Here is a 20,013-nt window from a genome sequence, read left to right on the forward strand (position 1 = left end):
TTTTTTTAAAAGCCAGGCGTGGTAGCGCCCACCTGTAGTCCTAGCTACTCAAGACTAGCTACTCAGGAGGCTGAGGTGGGAGGATCACTTGAGCCCAGGAGATCCAGGTTACAGTGAACTATGATATCGTATACTACTGAGTGAGACCCCATCTCAAAAAAAATTTAAAAACCCACAAATATCTAATAGGAGTGGTTAAAAAAAATATGGCATATCCACTGCTAGTAAATTCCACAGTCACTTCAGAATGGTAACAGTGAACCTTGGGCTCTGGTGGGGGGTTTAAGTGAACTATGTTGTTTTTATTTGTGTATATTTCCTATCATGAATACATATTATTTTGCCAAAAGAGTCAATCTTTTAAATCACATAATTCTGAAAAAGTCATTTTATTGCCATAAAAATTATTAGTAAAACAAATATTTACTGGGCACCCTAATATTAGTAAAGTTCAGTGTCTGGCACATAAACATATTCGGTAAAGGTGTGATGAAAAAAATGAAGACATTCATCGAGTATTTTAAAACAATTCACCAACTCCTTCCCTCTCAAAATATGGGGAGGCAAGATTTCAGAGTGAAAGAAACAAGAATACCTGCTCTGGACTGAGCTCCAGATCGGCTCTTCACATAGCCTGACCATTACCAGGCTACAGCAGGCAGTATTTTTAACTGCACTGCCAAGTCATGTTCAGTCCAACCAAGAGTCTGGGGGCTGATGTTGAGCCAGGAGTTTCCATCAATGCCAAGACACAGTCCCCCTAGATTTGAACACCGACACTCTTCAAGAACACTACCCCCCTTCCCACACAGCTCTCCACTCAGCAAGGGAGCAGCTAAGCACTTACTCCTCCAGCTCGCACCCCTGCTGCTCTTTTCCTGTCACCCTATTTGTTTCAGTGCCTTTCCTTGTAACAACAGTTTCTTCAAATCACCAAGAACAAAACAGGAAGACACAACTAGTAAGCACACTATGGAAAACACTGCTCGCTAAAAATTTCCGCCTCTTAATTCCCGTGAGCTAAGGGAGAAAGCAAGCTCAGGCTACTGCTGCCTGTCCCTCCTGGGTTTTCTATTGCAGTCTGAGATTCAGGGCACTCCCAAGAGCTTGCAAGTGGGAGAAAACAGGGATGGAGGGAATTAGAGGAGGGGTGTGGGGTGGTCAGGAGGACAAGACCAGACTCCCAGGAAGGGGCTCCAGCCTCAGGCTGAAAGTTCCACAAGTGAACAGCTACCAGCTACCGGCCCTCTATGCAGCCTTCCTCACTTTAAAATAGAATAGGCTTCTCCAGGAGGGGAAAAATACCACAAACTCAGAACTGAATTTACATAATCAGATTGATAACCATCATTTATCAGGCACCTAACTTCATGCCAAGCACAATGTGGACATCGCCTGTTATCCTTACTCAACCCTTTAAGGTCTCAAAGGCCTACAGTCCACTGACACATTTGTGGCAAGACTTGGGGCAGAATTTAGCATTTTTAGTGTTTTAGAAAATAGGCAATAAAATGCATATACAACCCCAGTCAGTGTGAAGTAGCATCTCATAATTATTTCTTTAGCAAAACACTTGAATATTTATACTAAGTGGGATGAATGTAGCCTCAACTTCAAGTCAGGTTTTGCTGCCAAGTGATTTTGAGCCAAATTGACAAAAAAACGTTTGCAGACCATCTTAGAGTTGGGGAGTTGTGGTTGAAAAATCGTGACCACACATACATCCCAATTTTCCAGATGAAGTAACTGTGGCTCAGAGGTTAAGTTACCAAGGTTGTTCACCTAACTTAACAGAGTCAGAAACTGGAGTTAATAATAGACTTCAGAGAATATACTAGTCTAAATAACAGGATTTAGATTTGACAGAAGCCAGATCTGCCTGATTACAAACAGCCTGCTTTTTCCATCACTTGGCTTTTGGGTGATGCCACACACCTTGCAGGCAGCATATGCCCCTAGATTTACTGATATGCTCCTAAAAATGCAGTATAAATCAAGTTTACTAAACCCTGAAATTCTATAGCCAAATCCTTCTGCAATAGAAATAATCAGCCCTCAATATCTGCTAAGTGTAAATTTTTTCCCTAGTTTGTAGAGAGAAACTGGTTGGGTGCAGTGGCTCACACCTGTAATCCCAGCACTTTGAGGCTGACATGGGAAAATCGCTTGAGCTCAGGAGTTCAAGACCAGCCTGGGCAATGTAGCGAGACATTGTGTCTACAAAAAAATTTGAGAATTAGCCGGGCATTGGTGGCACGTGCCTGTAGTCCTAGCTACTCAGGATTAGGAAGCTGAGGTGGGAGGACGGCTTGAGCCAGGGAAGTCAAGACTGCAGTGAGTCATGTTCAGGCCACAGCATTCTAGCCTGGACAACAGAGTGAGACCCTGTCTCAAAAAAAAAAAAAAAAAAAAAAGCCGGGTGCAGTGGCTCTCACCTGTAATCCTAGCACTTTGGGAGACCACAGGCAGATCACTTGAAGTCAGGAGTTCAAAACCAGCCTCGCCAACATGGTGAAACCCCGTCTCTACTAAAAATACCAAAAAATCAGCCGGGCGTGGTAGCAGGCACATGTAATCCCAGCTACTCGGGAGGCTGAGGCAGGAGAATTGCTTGGAGCCGGGAGGCGGAGGCTGCAGCAAGCTGAGGTTGCGCCACTGCACTCCAGCCTGGGCAACAGATGGGAGACTCCATCTCAAAAAAANCACTGTTACCATTCTGAAGTGACTATGGAATTTCAGGCTAGGTCCAGCTAGAATAATATTAGTTGTTTTTAAGTGAGAATGTGCTTCCATTATAAATGGGGTATGACTACTTCCTCTGCTTCAGCAGAATTCAGAGGCCCATCAATGAATGGTCACAGATTTCCCATCAAAGGAAATCCATCCTCTGGTCATCAGGTGTCCTGTGAGAGCCAAATCACCAGGACCTTCCCAGGGTTACAGCTCTAATTCTCACCCAGTTACTCGTCATAAATTTTCTTTCTTCTTTTGAATTGTACTGTATAAACTCGAATTATTCTTCAGATATTTTCTTCTCATTTGTATCGTGTTGTACTATATTTTGGGCTTTGGTACTGAAGGTCTGATCTCAGCAATCTGAAATAGCCTTTGCACCAAAACAGTCTTCCCCAAATATTCTTTTTTTTTTTTTAATATTGTCCCATTATGCAGAAGAATCAAAGATTCGTTTCTTTGGCGGAGGACTCTCCATCTGTCCACTTAGCTCCCTCCCAACTCAGATAAAGATTAGGTTTCTTTCAGTAACATAAGGAATGTTCTCCAAAAGCTCTGGCAACTGTGGATAAAAAGGGCTTCTTTGGGCCATTACAGAACATGTGACTTTGCCAAATCAAACTTTTATTTATAAGATATGGAAGACGCAGTTATTTATGTGATTCAAGACATGCGAATTCTAGGAGAGTAGGACCTAGTCAGATGTCCACATAAACTTGAGGGACTTTTTAAAGCTTAGGATTTTAACTATAACCCACTTTACCCCAACAAAATAGACCAAATAGCTAATATTTTCAGAACACTTACTCTGTACCAGGCACTAAGTACTTTATACATGTGAAATTACTCAATCCTCTCAGTTCTAACTTTACAAATGAGGAGATGGAGACACAAAGCAGATAAGGAATTTGCCCAGGATCACAGGTGAAGTGACAGAGGCTCACCCTGCTTCTCAGTCCTCACCCTAGCTGCTAACAGACACCACCCCCTATGCCAGGCTGCTACCCATCTTGAGCAACAGTCCCTTGCTACCAGGCTCAGGGTAGTCAAGAGGCCAGTGGTGTCACACAGGTAGGCTGCATTATACAGTCAGCAGGTTTTTGTAAGCTAGCCTGAGGATCTTTTACAACACTAAAATGTGAGTGCATCTTCCCACAGGAAGAAACACTGGACTTCCAATACTGATAATAACAGCAGTAACTAACATTCTAAGAGCATTACCTATGTTAATTCTTTGAATATTCAGAATACCATGAGGTAGGTGTTATTATTACCCCATTTTATAGACGAAGAAACTGAGGTACAGAGAGGCTTTGCAAATAACCAACAGTTTAGTAAGTGGGAGATCTGAGATTCCAACCCAGGCAGCCTGGCTCCAGAGTCTTGGCTACCAGGGTTCTTAACCATCACATTATGCTGCCCTCAGACTGCCTATTTTACCTTTCTCCATAGGTAGGCAGGCTAGCGGATAGGCACATTAGCAATTATGAACACAACGGTCAGTCGACAAGATGCGTAACCCCACTCACCGTTGGGAAGTCCTCCAGCACCTGGCGATCCTTCTCCTTGCTCTCCATGAACCGCCAGTCTGGTTGGTAAAGGAAAGAGTGAAAGTTGTGTAACAGCGGGACCTTCTTTTCCACACTGATGGTCATGTCATCTTCCAGTGTGTCCAGAGCTCGGAGAACCAGATAAAATATGCACACTGCGTTGCTGTAAAAAAGGAAAAACTATTAATATATTGGAACAAACAACCAAATATATTTTATTTTAAAATAACCTGTGCCACGCCATTTTCTAAACCCATCTACACGCTTAACTCTAAAGAACTATAAGGATATCCAAAGCTTTTCATATTTAACGAAACTTACATTAGTTTTCCTTTCTTACATGAGAGTAATGAACTTCTGTAGTTTGTTTATTAAAAAATTAAAAGCCTACTAGTTGGGTGTCACTAGTACTCCCAGCAGTGAGTTGCATTTAACTAATGCAGAACAACTATAGAGACCAAAAGACCGAACTAATTATTTGGCAAATAGAAAAGAAAGTCAAAAAACACAGTAACTTCTCAGTATAAAGACGATCATACATAAAGGCAACTGGTGTTAAGTTCATGCGTGTAATCTGCACAGAGATAGCTTCAAAAGAATCAACCCAATATGCTAGAAATAGAAATGCAAAGTTGGATAAGAGAAGCCGAGAAAATACACGACCTGCTCACAGACAGGTTCAGCTGTCAGGACTAAAAAAAGTTAATAAACATCACCCCCTCCCCCCTTCTCTGAAAGGCTGGGCCCAAAGGGACACTACTAGATGGCAAAGAGCCTGGAAGGGCTTTCTAAAGTAAACACATAGGGCAGGGCTATGTTCTGGGCAAGCCACAGCAACGAGGCTGCAACGCTAAGCGCTATATCAAAACGTAGCCTCCAACCACTGAAAGCTCCCGGGACAAGCTTTCCTCCAAGCCGGAGGCGCTGCCTCCATCACTCACCGCATTTCTCCATCCAGCGCCTGGATAACAGCTGCGAAACTGCGACTGGTCTGATTGAGATACTTGTAGCAAGTTTTCAGGCTGCTGCTGAGCGAGTCCTGCGGGCAGACAAGACACACGGCGGTGGGAGACGTCGAGGAGCAGGAGTGGGAGTGGGACTGGGGCAGGCGGCTCCACAGCCTGCCGCCCTCTCCCCGGGGCCAGTCCTTGCAGGGCCAGGCTGCAGGAGGCAAGCAGCAGCCCCGCGGGGCGGTGCCTGCGCCCGGGCCCCTGGGCGCCGCGGCGGGACTCAGCACCAAGGTGCGCTTGAAGAGGGCCATGGCCTTGGTGCCGCAGGCGGCTGCGGCCATGGGAATCGCGGACCCCGCGGAGTTTTCCTCCATAGACTCGAGCCGATCTGGGAAGCGCCCAACGAGGGGCGGGACGGGCTCGCCCTCTACTCGAATACGCGCTGGGCCGACCCAGAACGGGCCCGCCCCGCACGTGGAGGCCGCTGCCTGGCCCGCAGCCCCGCCCCCGTCTCCCGCTCCGCACCCCTTCGGCAGCTGGCGCCTGCTTCCTCCCGGTCTTGCCCTTCTCAACGGAACCCACCTGCCGCTAAGGGAACCCAGCGCACTTCCGAGCAGCTCGCTTGTCCTCCCAGTGACAGAGTCTCCCTAGACCAAACTCTACTCAGGCTCCGCTGAATCCTCTTCCCAACAAGGCCTGGACTTTGTACTCAACGCGTCTGTCTTTGCATCGCCCAATTTTACCAAGAATCCTGCTAAATTGATTTGCCCAGAATCCCCCAACTTCAATATCTGATCACCCTGGACACCTGATCAGGTTCCACATCCCCCTGCATCCCTCAGGTGATGTCTGATGATAACTCTGGCCTGCCTTCAGCAAGAATCCTCACCCCTGTGTTTCCTCGTAATGATTTTCCATCCACTGACATCCGGCTCCTCTGTCATCAATTCCTACTTTTCCTTGTGTTGGGAATGGAGCCCAGTTCTGTACCGAGGTCTCTCTCCTCTTACTGCAATCGTTGTTCTGAATAAAATCTGTGTTTTGCCGTTTTACTACCACTGTCCAACTATGGTTTTTCTCTGACACCTGTTTTCAGAGAAAACTGTGGTTTTTCTCTGACACCTGTTAAGCCTCTACTATTCTCCAGAAAGCCAGCCATTCCTGTCTTCTCATCTTTCCCTTCGAAATTAATGGAATGCAGTGCACTGACCTTTACTCTTCCCTAAAGCAAAGAAGGACTGTGTTTTTCCAAAAGGGAAAAAAAGTCTTATTTTAAATGCAAGCATATCAGAAAGAGTTGCTGTTTATAGTGTATTTATTTTCATAGACTATTTTTTAGAGCAGTTTTAGGCCCACAGGGAGTCGAAAGTACAGCGGGTTCCTATTCCCCACTTCCCTCTCCTCACCTGACAGTCTCACAACAGTTCTTTTTAGGAGAGTGATGGGAATCATTTATCTAACAGGGCCAGGTGTGGTGGCTCTCGCCTGTAATCCCACACTTTGGGAGGCCAAGGTGGAAGAACTACTTGAGTCCAGGAATTTGAGGGCAGCCTGGGCAACATAGTGAGACCTCATCTTCACAAAAAAGTTTAAAAAAAAATTTTTTTTAAAGCCAGGCGTGGTAGCGCCCACCTGTAGTCCTAGCTACTCAAGACTAGCTACTCAGGAGGCTGAGGTGGGAGGATCACTTGAGCCCAGGAGATCCAGGTTACAGTGAACTATGATATCGTATACTACTGAGTGAGACCCCATCTCAAAAAAAATTTAAAACCCACAAATATCTAATAGGAGTGGTTAAAAAAAATATGGCATATCCACTGCTAGTAAATTCCACAGTCACTTCAGAATGGTAACAGTGAACCTTGGGCTCTGGTGGGGGGTGTTAAGTGAACTATGTTGTTTTATTTGTGTATATTTCCTTATCATGAATACATATTATTTTGCCAAAAGAGTCCAATCTTTAAATCACATAATTTCTGAAAATCATGTTTATTGCCATAAAGTTATATAAAAACAATATTTACTGGGCACCCTTAATATAGTAAAGTTCATGTCTGGCACATAAACATATTCGGTAAGTGTGATGAAAAAAATGAAGACATCATCGAGTATTTAAAACCAATCACCAACTCCTTCCCTCCAAAAATATGGGAGGCAAGATTTCAGAGTGAAAGAAACAAGAATTACCTGCTCTGGATGAAGCCTCCAGATCGGCTCTTCAACATAGCTCTGAACCCATTACCAGGCTACAGCAGGCATATTTTTACTGCCACTTCAAGTCATGTTCAGCCAAACCAGAGTCTGGGGCTATGTTAGCCAGGAGTTTCAATCAATGCCAAAGACACAGTCCCCCTAATTTGAACACCGACACTCTCAAGAACACTACCCCCCTTCCCACCACAGCTCTCCACTCAGCAAGGGAGCAGCTAAAGCACTTACTCCTCCAGCTCGCGCCCCTGCGCTCTCTTCCTGTCACCCCTATTTGTTTCCAGTGCCTTTCCTTGTAACAACAGTTCTTCAAACACCAAGAACAAAACAGGAAAGACACAACTAGTAAGCCGACACTATGGAAAACCACTGCTCACTAAAAATTCCACCTCTTAATTCTCGTGAGCATAAGGGAGGAAGCAACTCAGGCTACTCTGCCTGTCGCCTCCTGGGTTTTCTATGCAGTCTGAGATTCAGGCACTCCCAGACTGCAATGGAGAAAACAGGAGGATGGAGGAATTTAGAGGAGGGTGTGGGGTGGTCAGGAGACAAGGACCAGACCTCCCAGAAGGGCCCAGCCTCAGCTGGAAAGTTCCCACAAGGAACAGCTACCATCTACCGGCCCTCTATGCCAGCCTTTCCTCACTTTTTAAAATAGAATAGGCTTCCCAGAGGGAAAAATACCACAAACTCAGAACTTGATTACATAATCAGATTGATAAACCATCATTTATCAGGCACCTAACTTCATGCAAGCACAATGTGACATCGCCTTTATCCTTACTCAACCCTTTAAGGTCTCAAAGGCCTACAATCACTGAACACATGTGTGGCAAGACTTGGGCAGAATAGAATTTTTAGTGTTTTTTAGAAAATAGGCAATAAAATGCCATTATACAACCCCATCAGTGTGAAGTAGCATCTTCATTAATTTATTTCTTTAGCAAATACACTTGAATATTTATACTAAGTGGGATGAATGTAGCCTCAACTTCAAGTCAGGTTTTGCTGCCAAGTGATTTTGAGCCAAATTGACAAAAAAATAGCGTTCAGGACCATCTTAGAGTTGGGAGTTGTGAGTTAAAAATCGTGACCACAATACATCCCAATATTTACAGATGAAGTAACGTGCTCAGAAGTTAAGTTACCAAGGTTGTTCACCAACTTAACAGAGCAGAAACTGGAGTAATAATAGACTTCAGAAATATACTATCTAAAATAACAGGATTTAGATTTACAGAAGCCAATCCCTGATTACAAAACAGCCCTGCTTTTTCCATCACTGGCTTTTGGGTGATGCCACACACTTGCAGGCAGGCATATGCCCCTAATACTGATAGCTCCTAAAAAATGCAGTATAATCAATTTACTAACCCTGGAAATTCTATAGCCAATATCCTTCGCAATAGAAATAATCAGCCCTCAATATCTGCTAAGTGTAAATTTTTTTCCCTAGTTTTGTAGAGAGAACTGTGGTCAGTGGCTCACACCTGTAATCCCCAGCACTTGGAGCTGACAGGGAAAATCGCTTGAAGCTCAGGAGTCAAGACCAGCCTGGCAAGTAGCGAGACATTGTGTCTACAAAAAAATTTTAAATTAGCGGCATTGGTGGCACGTGCCGTAGTCCTAGTACTCAGGTATTAGAAGCTGAGGTGGGAGGACGGCTGAGCCAGGAAGTCAAGACTGCAGTATCATGTTCAGGCCACAGCATTCTAGCCTGGACAACAGATAACCCTGTCTCAAAAAAAAAAAAAAAAAAAAAAAAAAGCCGGGTGCAGTGCTCTCACCTGTAATCCTAGCACTTTGGAGATCCACCAGGCAACATTGAAGTCCAGGAGTTCAAAACCAGCCTCGCCAACATGGTGAAACCCGGTCTCTACTAAAAATACCAAAAAATCAGCCGGGCGTGGTAGCAGGCACATGTAATCCCAGCTACTCGGGAGGCTGAGGCAGGAGAATTGCTTGGAGCCGGGAGGCGGAGGCTGCAGCAAGCTGAGGTTGCGCCACTGCACTCCAGCCTGGGCAACAGATGGGAGACTCCATCTCAAAAAAAAAAAAAAAAAAAAAAGGAGAGAGAGAAACTAAGATAATGTTAAGTGAAGGGAAATGTATTTTCCAATTTGTTTCCCCTAATTACAACTCAGTTATTTTTTTAACGGCTCATGGGGATTTAAATAGTGCCCAGAAAGACTACAACAAAACAAATACTACTGTACCATATTATCAGAGCTAGAAGGAATAGCTCAAGTCTCACTTTTAAAAAAAAAATCAAAATGTACAAAAACAGCATACTGTGAAGTCTTTCACTACTCACCATGACCACCCACTTTCCCTCCCAACAGGTAACCAATCTGCTAGCATCTTCCTCTGCAGTGCTTTTCTCCACCTGAAAAACTGTACATTTGTTTTTTTGAATTGTCTCTCTTCCACTAAAAAGTAAGTTTTATAAAAGCAAGGTCTTCACCTATCTTGTTCACAGTTGTATCTCCAGCACCTAAAACACAATCTGATATACAACTGGTGGTCAAATATTTGTTAAATAAATGAATGCTACATCTAAATATAAAAAGTGACATCTGCCCTATCAAATAATAAAAGTTATTCTGCAGCAAAATAATTAAAATAATGTAGCACCGGCAAAGAAAAGATGGAGAAAATTGAATATTCTACAAATAGGCTGAAGGATGTACCTGTCCTAAAGACAGCATGTGAAAGATAACACCAAACGAGGGTGTAGTCTAATGGGGACAAAAACCAGAAATTTATTTTCTAGTGTGTTTACTGAAGCACGTGGACACTGACAGAAAGACTCCAATGTTCAGGCACCTATCAAGCCTCGGCCTGAGTCACATTTGCTACCGTCCTGTTGGCCCAAAATGTCACAGCAATCAGCCAGGCTGGTCCAGACCAGAAGAACTCGGTTGAATGTGTCTATTCATTCAATAATCACATAGAATAATTTTCTTGTTGAAATAAAAACACCTCTTATGCATTCATTTAATAAATAGTACAGGCATGAGGCAGATAAAATGTTAAGTAAAACCAAGTTCTGACCTTCCGCCAACCACCTAGCTAATCCATAGACGCACAGATAACTCATTAGAACTCGGAAGTGTAGATAGGCGATTTTAAAACTCAGGAAGCGCTGAGGATGAAGCGGTGGATGGCAGCAAGGCGGGGAGAGCTCTGGAGGAGGAGGTGAAACTGGAGGAGTGAGATTTCATTCCAGAAAGGGTGTTCATGTGATGTTACCTGCATAGTTCATTTTGCTTACCAAAACACGCACTCGTCCTCTCCCACATAACCCACCCACATCGCCTCAGATGTGCAACCCTCGGGTTAGAACACTGGTAAGCGCCGATGCTCACGGAAGGGACGAAACGGGGAGCGCAACCGCCGGGAACCAGGCAGAAGCCGCTCAGGCCCAGGGCGGCTTGCGGGGGCAGGGACAGGCCTGCCAGGAGGGCCGCGTCCACCCGGACCCGACGTGGGGAAAGCTCGAGGTAAGGGGGACGGGAACGCCCGGGCGTCGGCCCTGCTCGCTGCGCCCCTTGCCCCAGATCCGGGCCCGGCCGCTCAGGCCCTGATGCCGTCCCCGACCCAGGAAGCAGGGATGCTCGGCCCACCTGGTCCATCTTGGGCATCACCTTCCGCTTGCCCCCGATCCGGAAGCGCACCAGGTTGTAGAACTCTTCGGGGTGGCCCAGGCACTTCACGAACTCCATCCTGGCGCAGGTGGCGGACTCTCCGGCGCGGCGCTGACCTCTGCGGTCCCCAGGCTCTCACCGGCCGGCCGGACCTGTGGAGTAGGCGCGGCTCGGGGCTGGCCGGGAAGGAGGCGGGCCCAGCACGACGACGCCCCGCCCGCCGCTCCGCCCACTTCAACGGGCCTCGGGCGCTAGCGTGGCCACCTGCGGGCTAGCGGGGTGGACTGACGGGTGCTGATTGGCCAGCGCCGCTCGCACTAGGAAGACGCCGGCCAATCAGTGGCGGAAGGAGCCTGGCGTGACAACACCCTAGAAGCTCATTGGAGGCGGAGAAAGAGGCCGACGAGCGGGATTGGTGCCCTGATGGAGCCGGGCCTTTGTTTTCTCCGGCTTACGCCGGCTGGGAGTGCGAACGCCGTGGGGACCGGACGTGAGGCCGCAGGGTCAGGGTTCGCAGGAGCCCAACGGTGGTCTGGCGTCTGGAGAGCAGTGCCGGCCGGCGTGCGCCCCGCTTGGTCAATAAGTCGTCCACGTGTCCAGCCTCGTTGGCTCCTGCCAACTCATGAGCTCTGCAGCCGCTCCCCATAGAGCCTAAGACCGTGAAAAGGCTGGCCCGGCGCCAAGCTGGGCGTCTTTACTGTAACACACCCCAGCACAGCCCGCTCTCCTGCCCGCCACCGCCATCCGGCCCCAGGGAGCCCCGCACACTCCTGGAGCTTCAGCTGCCTCCTCTCTAAAGTGTTTACTTGAGATCCAGCTTAGTCCTAGAAAAAGGAGCTGAAGCCTTAGAGGGCCTGTAACAGAAAGGTGGAAACTTCTCTCATCCTAGATCTCTCCAGCCGTAGAAACCACTGGCTACCTGGCCGGGTGAGGTGGCTCACGCCTGTAATCCCAGCACTTTGGGAGGCCGAGGCGGGTGGATCACGAGGTCAAGAGATCGAGACCATCCTGGCCAACATGGTGAAACCCCGTCTCTACTAAAAATACAAAAAAGCCGGGTATCAGGTGGCAGGCGCCTGTAGTCCCAGCTACTTCGGAGGCTGAGGCAGGATAATCACTTGAACCCAGGAGGTGGAGGTTGCAGTGAGCCAAGATCACGCCACTGCACTCCAGCCTGGGCAACAGAGCAAGACTCCGTCTCAAAAAAAAAACAAACTGGCTACCTAAGCCATTCTGCAGTCTGTTTTAACACAGCAACCAGTAATCCTCTTAAAACCTGTCCAGTCTGGCCGAGCGTGGTGGCACACTCCTGTAATCCCAGCACTTTGGGAGGCCAAGGCGGACAGATGACCTGAGGTCAGGAGTTCAAGACCAGCCTGGCCAACATGATGAAACCCGTCCCTACTAAAAATACAAAAATTAGCCACCTACAGGCACCTGTAATCCCAGCTACTTGGGAGGCTGAGGCAGGAGAATCACTTGAACCCGGAGGCAGAGGTTGCAGTGAGCTGAGATCGCACCATTGCACTGCAGCCTGGGGGACAAGAGTGAGACTTCGTCTCAAAAACAAAAACTTGTCAGGTCCGTTCACTGCCCAAAGCCGTTCAGGGTCTCTCCGGCAAAAGCCAAAGCCCCTACGGGGATCCCGAGAGGCTGCAATGAGTAGTCTTCCACCCAGATTACCTCTCTGGCCTCCATCTCTTACGCTTTCACATTCTCTAGTCCCAGGGCTTTTTGTCTAGCTGTTCACTATTCCTGCACTATCCCCCAGATAAACTGGCTTGGCTAACTCCTGTGCCCCTCGAGTTTGCTCACACCTCATCTAGACCCACCTGTTTGCCCTCCCCTGCATTTCCACCACTGCTGATCCCATTTTCCTGCTCCACTTGCCTATATTTACCATATTCTATGGTAAATACATCATTTACTTATGTATTAGATCACAGAGTGTTTCCCCTTGCTAGTGTAAACTAAAATTAAAATCCTAAGCCCCTACCACTGGACAGCCCTCCCACTCCCCACCTTGGCCAAGGGAACCCCAGAAAAATCTTTAAAACTTAGTTTCCAGTCATGATGATGTAAAAAGTAAAGTAGAGGTTCCTCTTCAAAGACTTTCCTCCGTATTTAGTTAGGAATAAATAGTAACTTCTCTTAGAAGCAAAATTTATTCAAAGACCTGTGCTAACATTCTTAAATATCTTCTAGCCGTGATAAAGAAATCAGTGTACTTTATGTTCTTAGCTCCCACAATTTAGCCTAAATATTTGCCCTGGCACGCTTATACTGGTCCAAGCAAGCCTGTTCCTCTTTCTTGTTTGAAGGTGTTTTTACCTTTCTCACCATTCCACAAGTTACTTCCTCCTTCCTTTGTTCTTCTCTACCTTTTTCTCTTTTAAAAGTTCTAAGTTGCTAGCCAATCGGGACAAATACAGAAAGTCAGGTCCCATTCCAGACAACGGAAACCGGACACAGCAGTAGGGTGGATGTGTCAGGTTATGAATGACCCTTTCTCCTTTGTTTGGTATACTCTCGTGGCAAAACTGCTGGCAAGTGTACCCTTTCTGCAGGAAGTAAAAATAGCCTTGCTGAGTAAATTAAATTTATGTTCGAGTGCTATTTTTTTTTTTTTTTTTTTTTTTTGAGAAGGGTTCACTCTTGTTGCCCAGGCTGGAGTGCAGTGGCGCAATCTTGGCTCACTGGCAACCTCTGCTTTCCTGGGTTCCAAGCGATTCTCCTGGCCTCGAGCCTCCCTCCTACCCACCACCACACACTGGTAATTTTTGTAATTTTTAATAGAGACAGGGTTTCACCATGTTGGCCAGCTGGGTCTCGAACTCATGACTCCGTGATCCCACCCACGCTCGGCCTCCAATAGTGCTGGGATTACAGGCGTAAGCCACCACGCCAGACTTCGAGTGCTGTTCTTTTTTTTGAGTGGAGTGTCACTCTGTCCGCGAGGCGGAGTGCAAGTGGCCGCGATCTGCTCACTGCAAACCTCTGCCTCCCAAGGTTGTAAGCGATTCTCTCCTTAGCCTCCTGAGTGAGCTGGGACACAGCCATACACCACCACCACCCAGCTAATTTTTGTATTTCTAGTAGCGACGGGGTTTCAACCGTGTTGGCCAGTGATCGTATCAATCTCCTTTGACCTCGTGATCCACCCGCCTTGGTCCTTCTCTGTAAGAGTGCTGGGATTACAGGGTGTGAACCACAGCACCCTGCCTACAAGTGCTATTTCTTTTTTTTTTTGTTGGTCTGAGTTCGCTCTGCTCGCCCAGGCTGAAGTGCGGTGGCGTGACCTCGCTCACTGCAGCTCCACCTCCCGGGTCACGCAGTCCTCCTGCCTCACCTCCCCCAAGTAGCGGGATACAGGCGCCGCCACCATGCCCGCTAATTTTTGTATTTTTTTAGTAGAAATGGTTTCACGTGTTAGCCCAGGATGGTCTCGATCTCCTGACCTCATGATCTGTCCACCTCGGCCTCCCAAAGTGCTGGGATTACAGGCGTGAGCCACCGCGCCCGGCTCAAGTGCTATTTCTTTAAGGCACCGGGAACAAGCATTTCAAATAATGGGACAGGAGATCAGACAGCCCTCATTGTACCACCTCCCTTTTGGAGTTCATACACAACTGACCGGCATTAACATTAAAACAGAGATCATAAGACTAATGGAACAGACTCTGTGGCAGTAAGATACCCAATTATAAACAGGTCCTAAGGCCATGCAGGCAATGGTGAAGTCAGGCACCCCTACGCTTAAAGAATCAACTAAGCTCTAACTGCCACAGGGTCTTCTTTTTCTCCAGCAGCTAAACAACACTGGCCTTGAGATAAGCAATAGTAAAACACTTGCAGCTCCACCAGACAGTGACTAACTGAATCCTTGTTCCACCAGCCATAACTACGGCTTTGACTGGTCAAGAGACTGATTTCAGTAACTTTCTGCTGATAACACCACCGACCGTGGACTGGTCTGACCAGTTTACAAAGACTGTACACTCAAGACACCGTCCTGTCCTAAAAAGACCTTTTGACATATACAGTCTAATTGTAATGCATTCACATGTTGAGTCTCTCTCTCAAAGTGACTGTGGGTCATATATTACATACATGTTTGTTCAATGTGTCAGGTCCACCTTCATAAATATTCATAGCTCCTCTTGTAACCTGTTAAATATGTATGTTTAGCCAACCCATTCAGCATAAAGCGCCTACCTCAACCCTTTCTCCTTCGAAGTGCCTGTCTGGTCTAAGCTGGAAGCATGCTGTAACCCTTTAGAATAAATAAAGTCTCTTCTCCTTTTCTAAATTGATAAATCATATTTTTAAGTGAACACTAGAAATCTAAGCTCAATGATGACGGATCTTTGTTTTGCTCACTCACGTCCCCTCAAGCATCTAGAATAGTGCCCAGCACATACTGGGTGCTCAATGAATATTTATTGAATTGAGCTGCATGTGGGACATCTCCTCTTTGATGGCGCCTAAACAGTGCAAACTTAACATGCCCACTCCTTAAATCTCTCTCCCATTGAATCTGCTTCTCCTGTGGATAGCATTAACAGCCTCTCAGTTTTGTAATCACAAAATCTGGGTGTCATTGCTAACTCCCTTTCTTTCCTTATATCCACCCCTTCAAAATCATTCATCAAGTCCTATGGAGTCCAAGAAAACAAATATCTTTCATTTTAATCTCTCCTCTCTGCTCTACCTTGGTTTAAGCCACATCTTCTTTCCCAAACCATGTTGAAGTTGACTTCCCCTGTCCTTTCCATATGGCAGGTAGAGTGATTTGTCTAAAACACACACTGGGCTGGGTGCAGTGGCTCACACCTACAATCCCAGCACTTTGGAAGACCAAGGCAGGTGGATCACTTGAGGTCAGGAGTTCGAGACTAGCCTGGCCAACAAGGTGAAACCCTGTCTCTACTAAAAATAGAAAAATTAGCTGGGCATGGTGGTGGGTGCCTGTAATCCCAGTAACTTGGGAGGCTGAGGCTGGAGAATTGCTTGAACCCGGGAGCCGAGATGACAACACCATACTCCAGCCTGGGCGACAAAGTGAGACTCCGTCTCAAAAAAATAAAAAATAAAAACAAAAACAAAACACACACTTGATTATAATCCTTCCATTTTAAATTCCTCAAAGGAAATGTCTTTGAATCAATGGATTCATTTAAAGGAAATCAAGCCTTCTGGCATCTAATAAAAACTCCCTTGCCATTTGGCATCTACATCCTTTGTTGGGATTTCAGCCTCCTGTCCACCCACTCTTGTACTTTTACACCCTGATCCAGTCCTAGCAGCACTTATTGTTCCCCGAACAGGCTGCAGTACTTCACATCTGGCCTTGACCCAAGCAATTCACCTGCCTGGAATACACTTCCTGCTCCTTGCCTAGCCACCTGCCACGCCTCCATTGCAGGTCAGGTGGAATCTGCCTCAGGAATCATCCTTTTCTGGTGTTTCCTGGCCTCTCCTTTATCTGTTCTCACCCCCCCCCCCCCCCCCTTTTTTTTTTCTGTGCGAGACAGACAGGGTCTTATGTTTTCCAGGTGGGCCTCAAACTCCTGGGATCAAGGATCTTCCTATCTTCCCATCTCAGTTTCCCTAGTAGCTGTGATTCTTTATCTCTTCTTTAAATGCAACAAACATTGGTTGAACATCTACAATGTGGCAGCAGACATGGGAAAAAACAAAGATGAGTAAGATAAGGTTCCACACCCAAAGAGCTTACAAGCAGAGGAAGAGACAGACGTGTTACGTGATGGTGCTATTTATTAGAGACACAGTTGGAGACCCTAATCCAGCTCCCTCAATCTGACTGAGGTGCCCACTTGGAGGCTGAATATACAAATGGACAATAGCCAGACCTTATATGATAACAGAACTGTGGCTTAAACAACCACTGCTGCAAGCAGTCTGAGGAAATCAAACTGAGGTAGGAGATGAGAGTCGACTCCAGAGGCGGGGCTTAGACAGCCGACCAAATTGAGGACCAGCTAAAACAGGGAGGGGCAGAAGCAGCCTTCCACAAGACACGCCCACCAGTGTGCCATATCAGTTTACCATTGCCATGGCAACACCCTGGTGTTAAGACCCCTTTCCATGGCAATGACCCAACAACCCAGAAGTTACTATCCCTTTCCTAGAACTGTCTTCAGAAACTGCATGCAATTAAAGTAAAAATCTGCATGCAATTAAAAGTAGGTATAGCTCTGACTGCAGAACTGTCCTGAGCTGCTGCTTTCAGCACACTGTCTGTGGAGCAGCCCTACTCTGCAGAAGCAGTCACAGAGCTGTCACACTGCCTCTTTAATAAAGCTGTTTTCTTCCACCCTACCACTGGCTCACCCTTGAATTCTTTCCTGGGCAAAGCCAAGAACCCTCATGGGCTAAGGCCCAATTTGGGGCTTGCCTGTCCTGCATCAAAACCACAATCTCAGCAGCAATCAGCCCCAAATGGTCAGGACTCTTGCAACTCAGAATCAACCACAGAAAGACAAATACGCTCCTCAAACCAATCACTGAAGACACCTACCTCTATCAGCTGCCTCCAGCCTCCCCAGGCCAGAAGCCTCAATCAGAGCACCCCTGCAGCCTTCCCCTTTTCCATTGTAAAGCTTCCCACTCCCCTGCCTGCCTCGGAGTGTCCACCAAGTGCAAAACTCCCTTGCTTGAGCAAGTTCTGAATCAAGAGCCTCATTTTTTTGTGCTCATTGGGCTGGTCTTTACTTTCACAGACCTCAGTACTTCTAGTACTTCTACCATGTTCAGTGGTTCTTCCCATCCTGAACTTTCTGTATTCTAACAATCTCTTGTCTGTCTCACTGCCTCACAGTGGCCCCTCAAGGGCAAGCACTGGGCCTACACAGTATCTGGCAGAGTGCTTACAGCATAATCAGAACATGGACAGTCCAGTCACTTATCCCCCATCCTCACACAGTACTTTTTCCATTAACAGAAACACTTTTCACACTCCCGTTACAATAGGATTTGGCTTTGTGTTTTGTTTATCCTCGTATTCCCAAATCCTAGCATTTAGGAGGTGTTTAAGAAATATTTATGAAGTGTCTAGAGCCACTGTGAAAGCTTACATTAAATCCCACATTTTTCACAATGTCAGTTATCTCAAAACCCCAACTCATGAGCTACACCGATCTTTCCCTTAGAATCTGTCGAGTCCAAGTATCCCGCCTCTCCTTTCTTTGACGGAAGCCTAGATTCACCCCCCACCCCCCATATTTCCATGCCCTCCTTCACGGTCCTGTAGAGCAAAAACCTCTCCTCCTTCCAGGCAGCAGGCACAGGCACAAAAGGCATAACTGCCACTGGTCATGTTCCACCCTCCTGTCTCTGTACCATCTCCTCTTCTCTCTTTCAGTCCACTTACACTGTATCATGCCTACCTCCTTTTATGTATTTATTTTAAAATTTTATTTATTTTTGAGACAAGGTCTCACTCTGTCACCCAGGCTGGAGTACAGTGACATGATCTTGGCTCACTGCAGCCTTGACCTCCTGGGCTCAAGTGATCCTCCAACCTCAACCTCCCTAGTAGCTGGGATTACAGGTGTGCATCACCATGCCTGGCTAATTTTTGTATGTTTTTGTAGAGATGGGGTCTCACTACATTGCCCAGGCTGGTCTTGAACTCCTGGGGTCAAGCGATCCTCCTGCCTCAGCCTCCCAAAGTGCTAGGATTACAGATGTGAGCCACTGCACCAGGACCTACCTCCTTTTGGAACCAACCTGAAACCCACTGAGAGCCTACTGCCAGGGTGAGTTAGATCTCACTCACTGGGAGAGAAGCATGGGAGTGTGGCTTGTTACCTGCCCACATTCCCCCTTCCCCACCTCTTCCATGTGGAACACGTTCCACGGAGTTCCAACGGCACCAACCACAACCCTTACTCTCAACTGCTAGATACCAGTATTTTCCCAACTATTAGGTTTTTCCATAAGTCACTGCAGTCAGAGACACTATTAGCAAGGCTGCTCCAGAGATCCTCCTAAGGCAGGGATGGAGGTCATTCTTTCACGTTTCACTCTATAAACTTTACTGTGTGACTCTTTCGACGTTTGTAATTTTAAAAAATAATGTTTCTCCTTGCCCCATTGGTCTCCCACCATTCTTACCCCGACAAACGTCCACGTCCATTGTGGGGTAATCCAACATCCAATGTCTTCGTTTTGATCCTAAGCCACTGGATGCTGTCAGGAAAAGTCAGGAAATGCACAAGTGCCCTGGGCTTGCCGTGTGACTGTACAGCCCTTCCCTCTGACCGAAGCGACCATGTTTCCGTTACAGCTGTTACAAACCTCCTCACTCTTCTGTACCCCAAAGGCCTCACTTGTAGCAAATTTTCTAGGGACTTATTCTTTCTCTTCCCATCCTAGCCCAGTCGTCTTTAAGTGACAGCTCTGGTGTAAGCTTTCTCTCTCTCTCCTGGTTTTCTCCCCTGAACTAACTACACACAAACCTTCACGTTATATTCATCCTTTGCTCTCCTCCCTGCCTTTCATTTTCTTTTTCTTTTTTTCCACATTTCTTACTTTTATTTCAACTTTTAAAATATTCATGGATGGAGTATTATATTCAGACATCGCCATGGAAGATGTATGAAAACAAAGCATACAGGTATTTCACAATTACAGAATTACGTATTTGTGACTATGTGAATATTTACCCTAGAGTTTATCTGGAAAAACACCATTAAAAAAAAAAACAACTTTTGAGTGTTTCACTGGATTAATTTCCATAAAAAACAAACTGCAAAGAATTTCAGGATACCTAAATATTAGTACTTTTTAAAAATTTCAAACTAAAATTTTATAGTATGCTGCTAACGTAGCTCCTATAAGGAACACTTAATACTGAATTTTTTTTTTCTTTTTTTTTTTTTGAGATGGGGCCTTGTTCTG

General features: G+C 46.4%; 1 protein-coding gene across 2 annotated transcripts in view; it reads right to left on the reverse strand.

The window, feature by feature from the left end:
- The window catches only part of FDFT1 (farnesyl-diphosphate farnesyltransferase 1), a 40,348-nt gene extending 28,960 nt beyond the window's left edge, over nucleotides 1-11,388 (reverse strand). Inside the window, exons 1-3 of one of the 2 annotated variants that reach the window (XM_017883680.1) lie at nucleotides 11,068-11,388; nucleotides 5,225-5,322; nucleotides 4,263-4,446 (exon numbers count right to left, since the gene is read on the reverse strand). In XM_017883680.1, coding sequence (XP_017739169.1) covers nucleotides 4,263-4,446; nucleotides 5,225-5,322; nucleotides 11,068-11,166 — 381 coding nt within the window. In that variant the 5' untranslated portion in view covers nucleotides 11,167-11,388. Of the gene's footprint in view, nucleotides 1-4,262; nucleotides 4,447-5,224; nucleotides 5,680-11,067 lie in introns of those variants that run through there. The other variant, XM_017883679.1, reaches the window with a different exon arrangement.
- Between the last annotated feature and the right edge of the window lie 8,625 nt (nucleotides 11,389-20,013).

This window comes from Rhinopithecus bieti, unplaced genomic scaffold (assembly GCF_001698545.2).
Source record: "Rhinopithecus bieti isolate Rb0 unplaced genomic scaffold, ASM169854v2 scaffold_13857, whole genome shotgun sequence".
NCBI classification, from domain to species: Eukaryota; Metazoa; Chordata; class Mammalia; order Primates; family Cercopithecidae; genus Rhinopithecus; species Rhinopithecus bieti.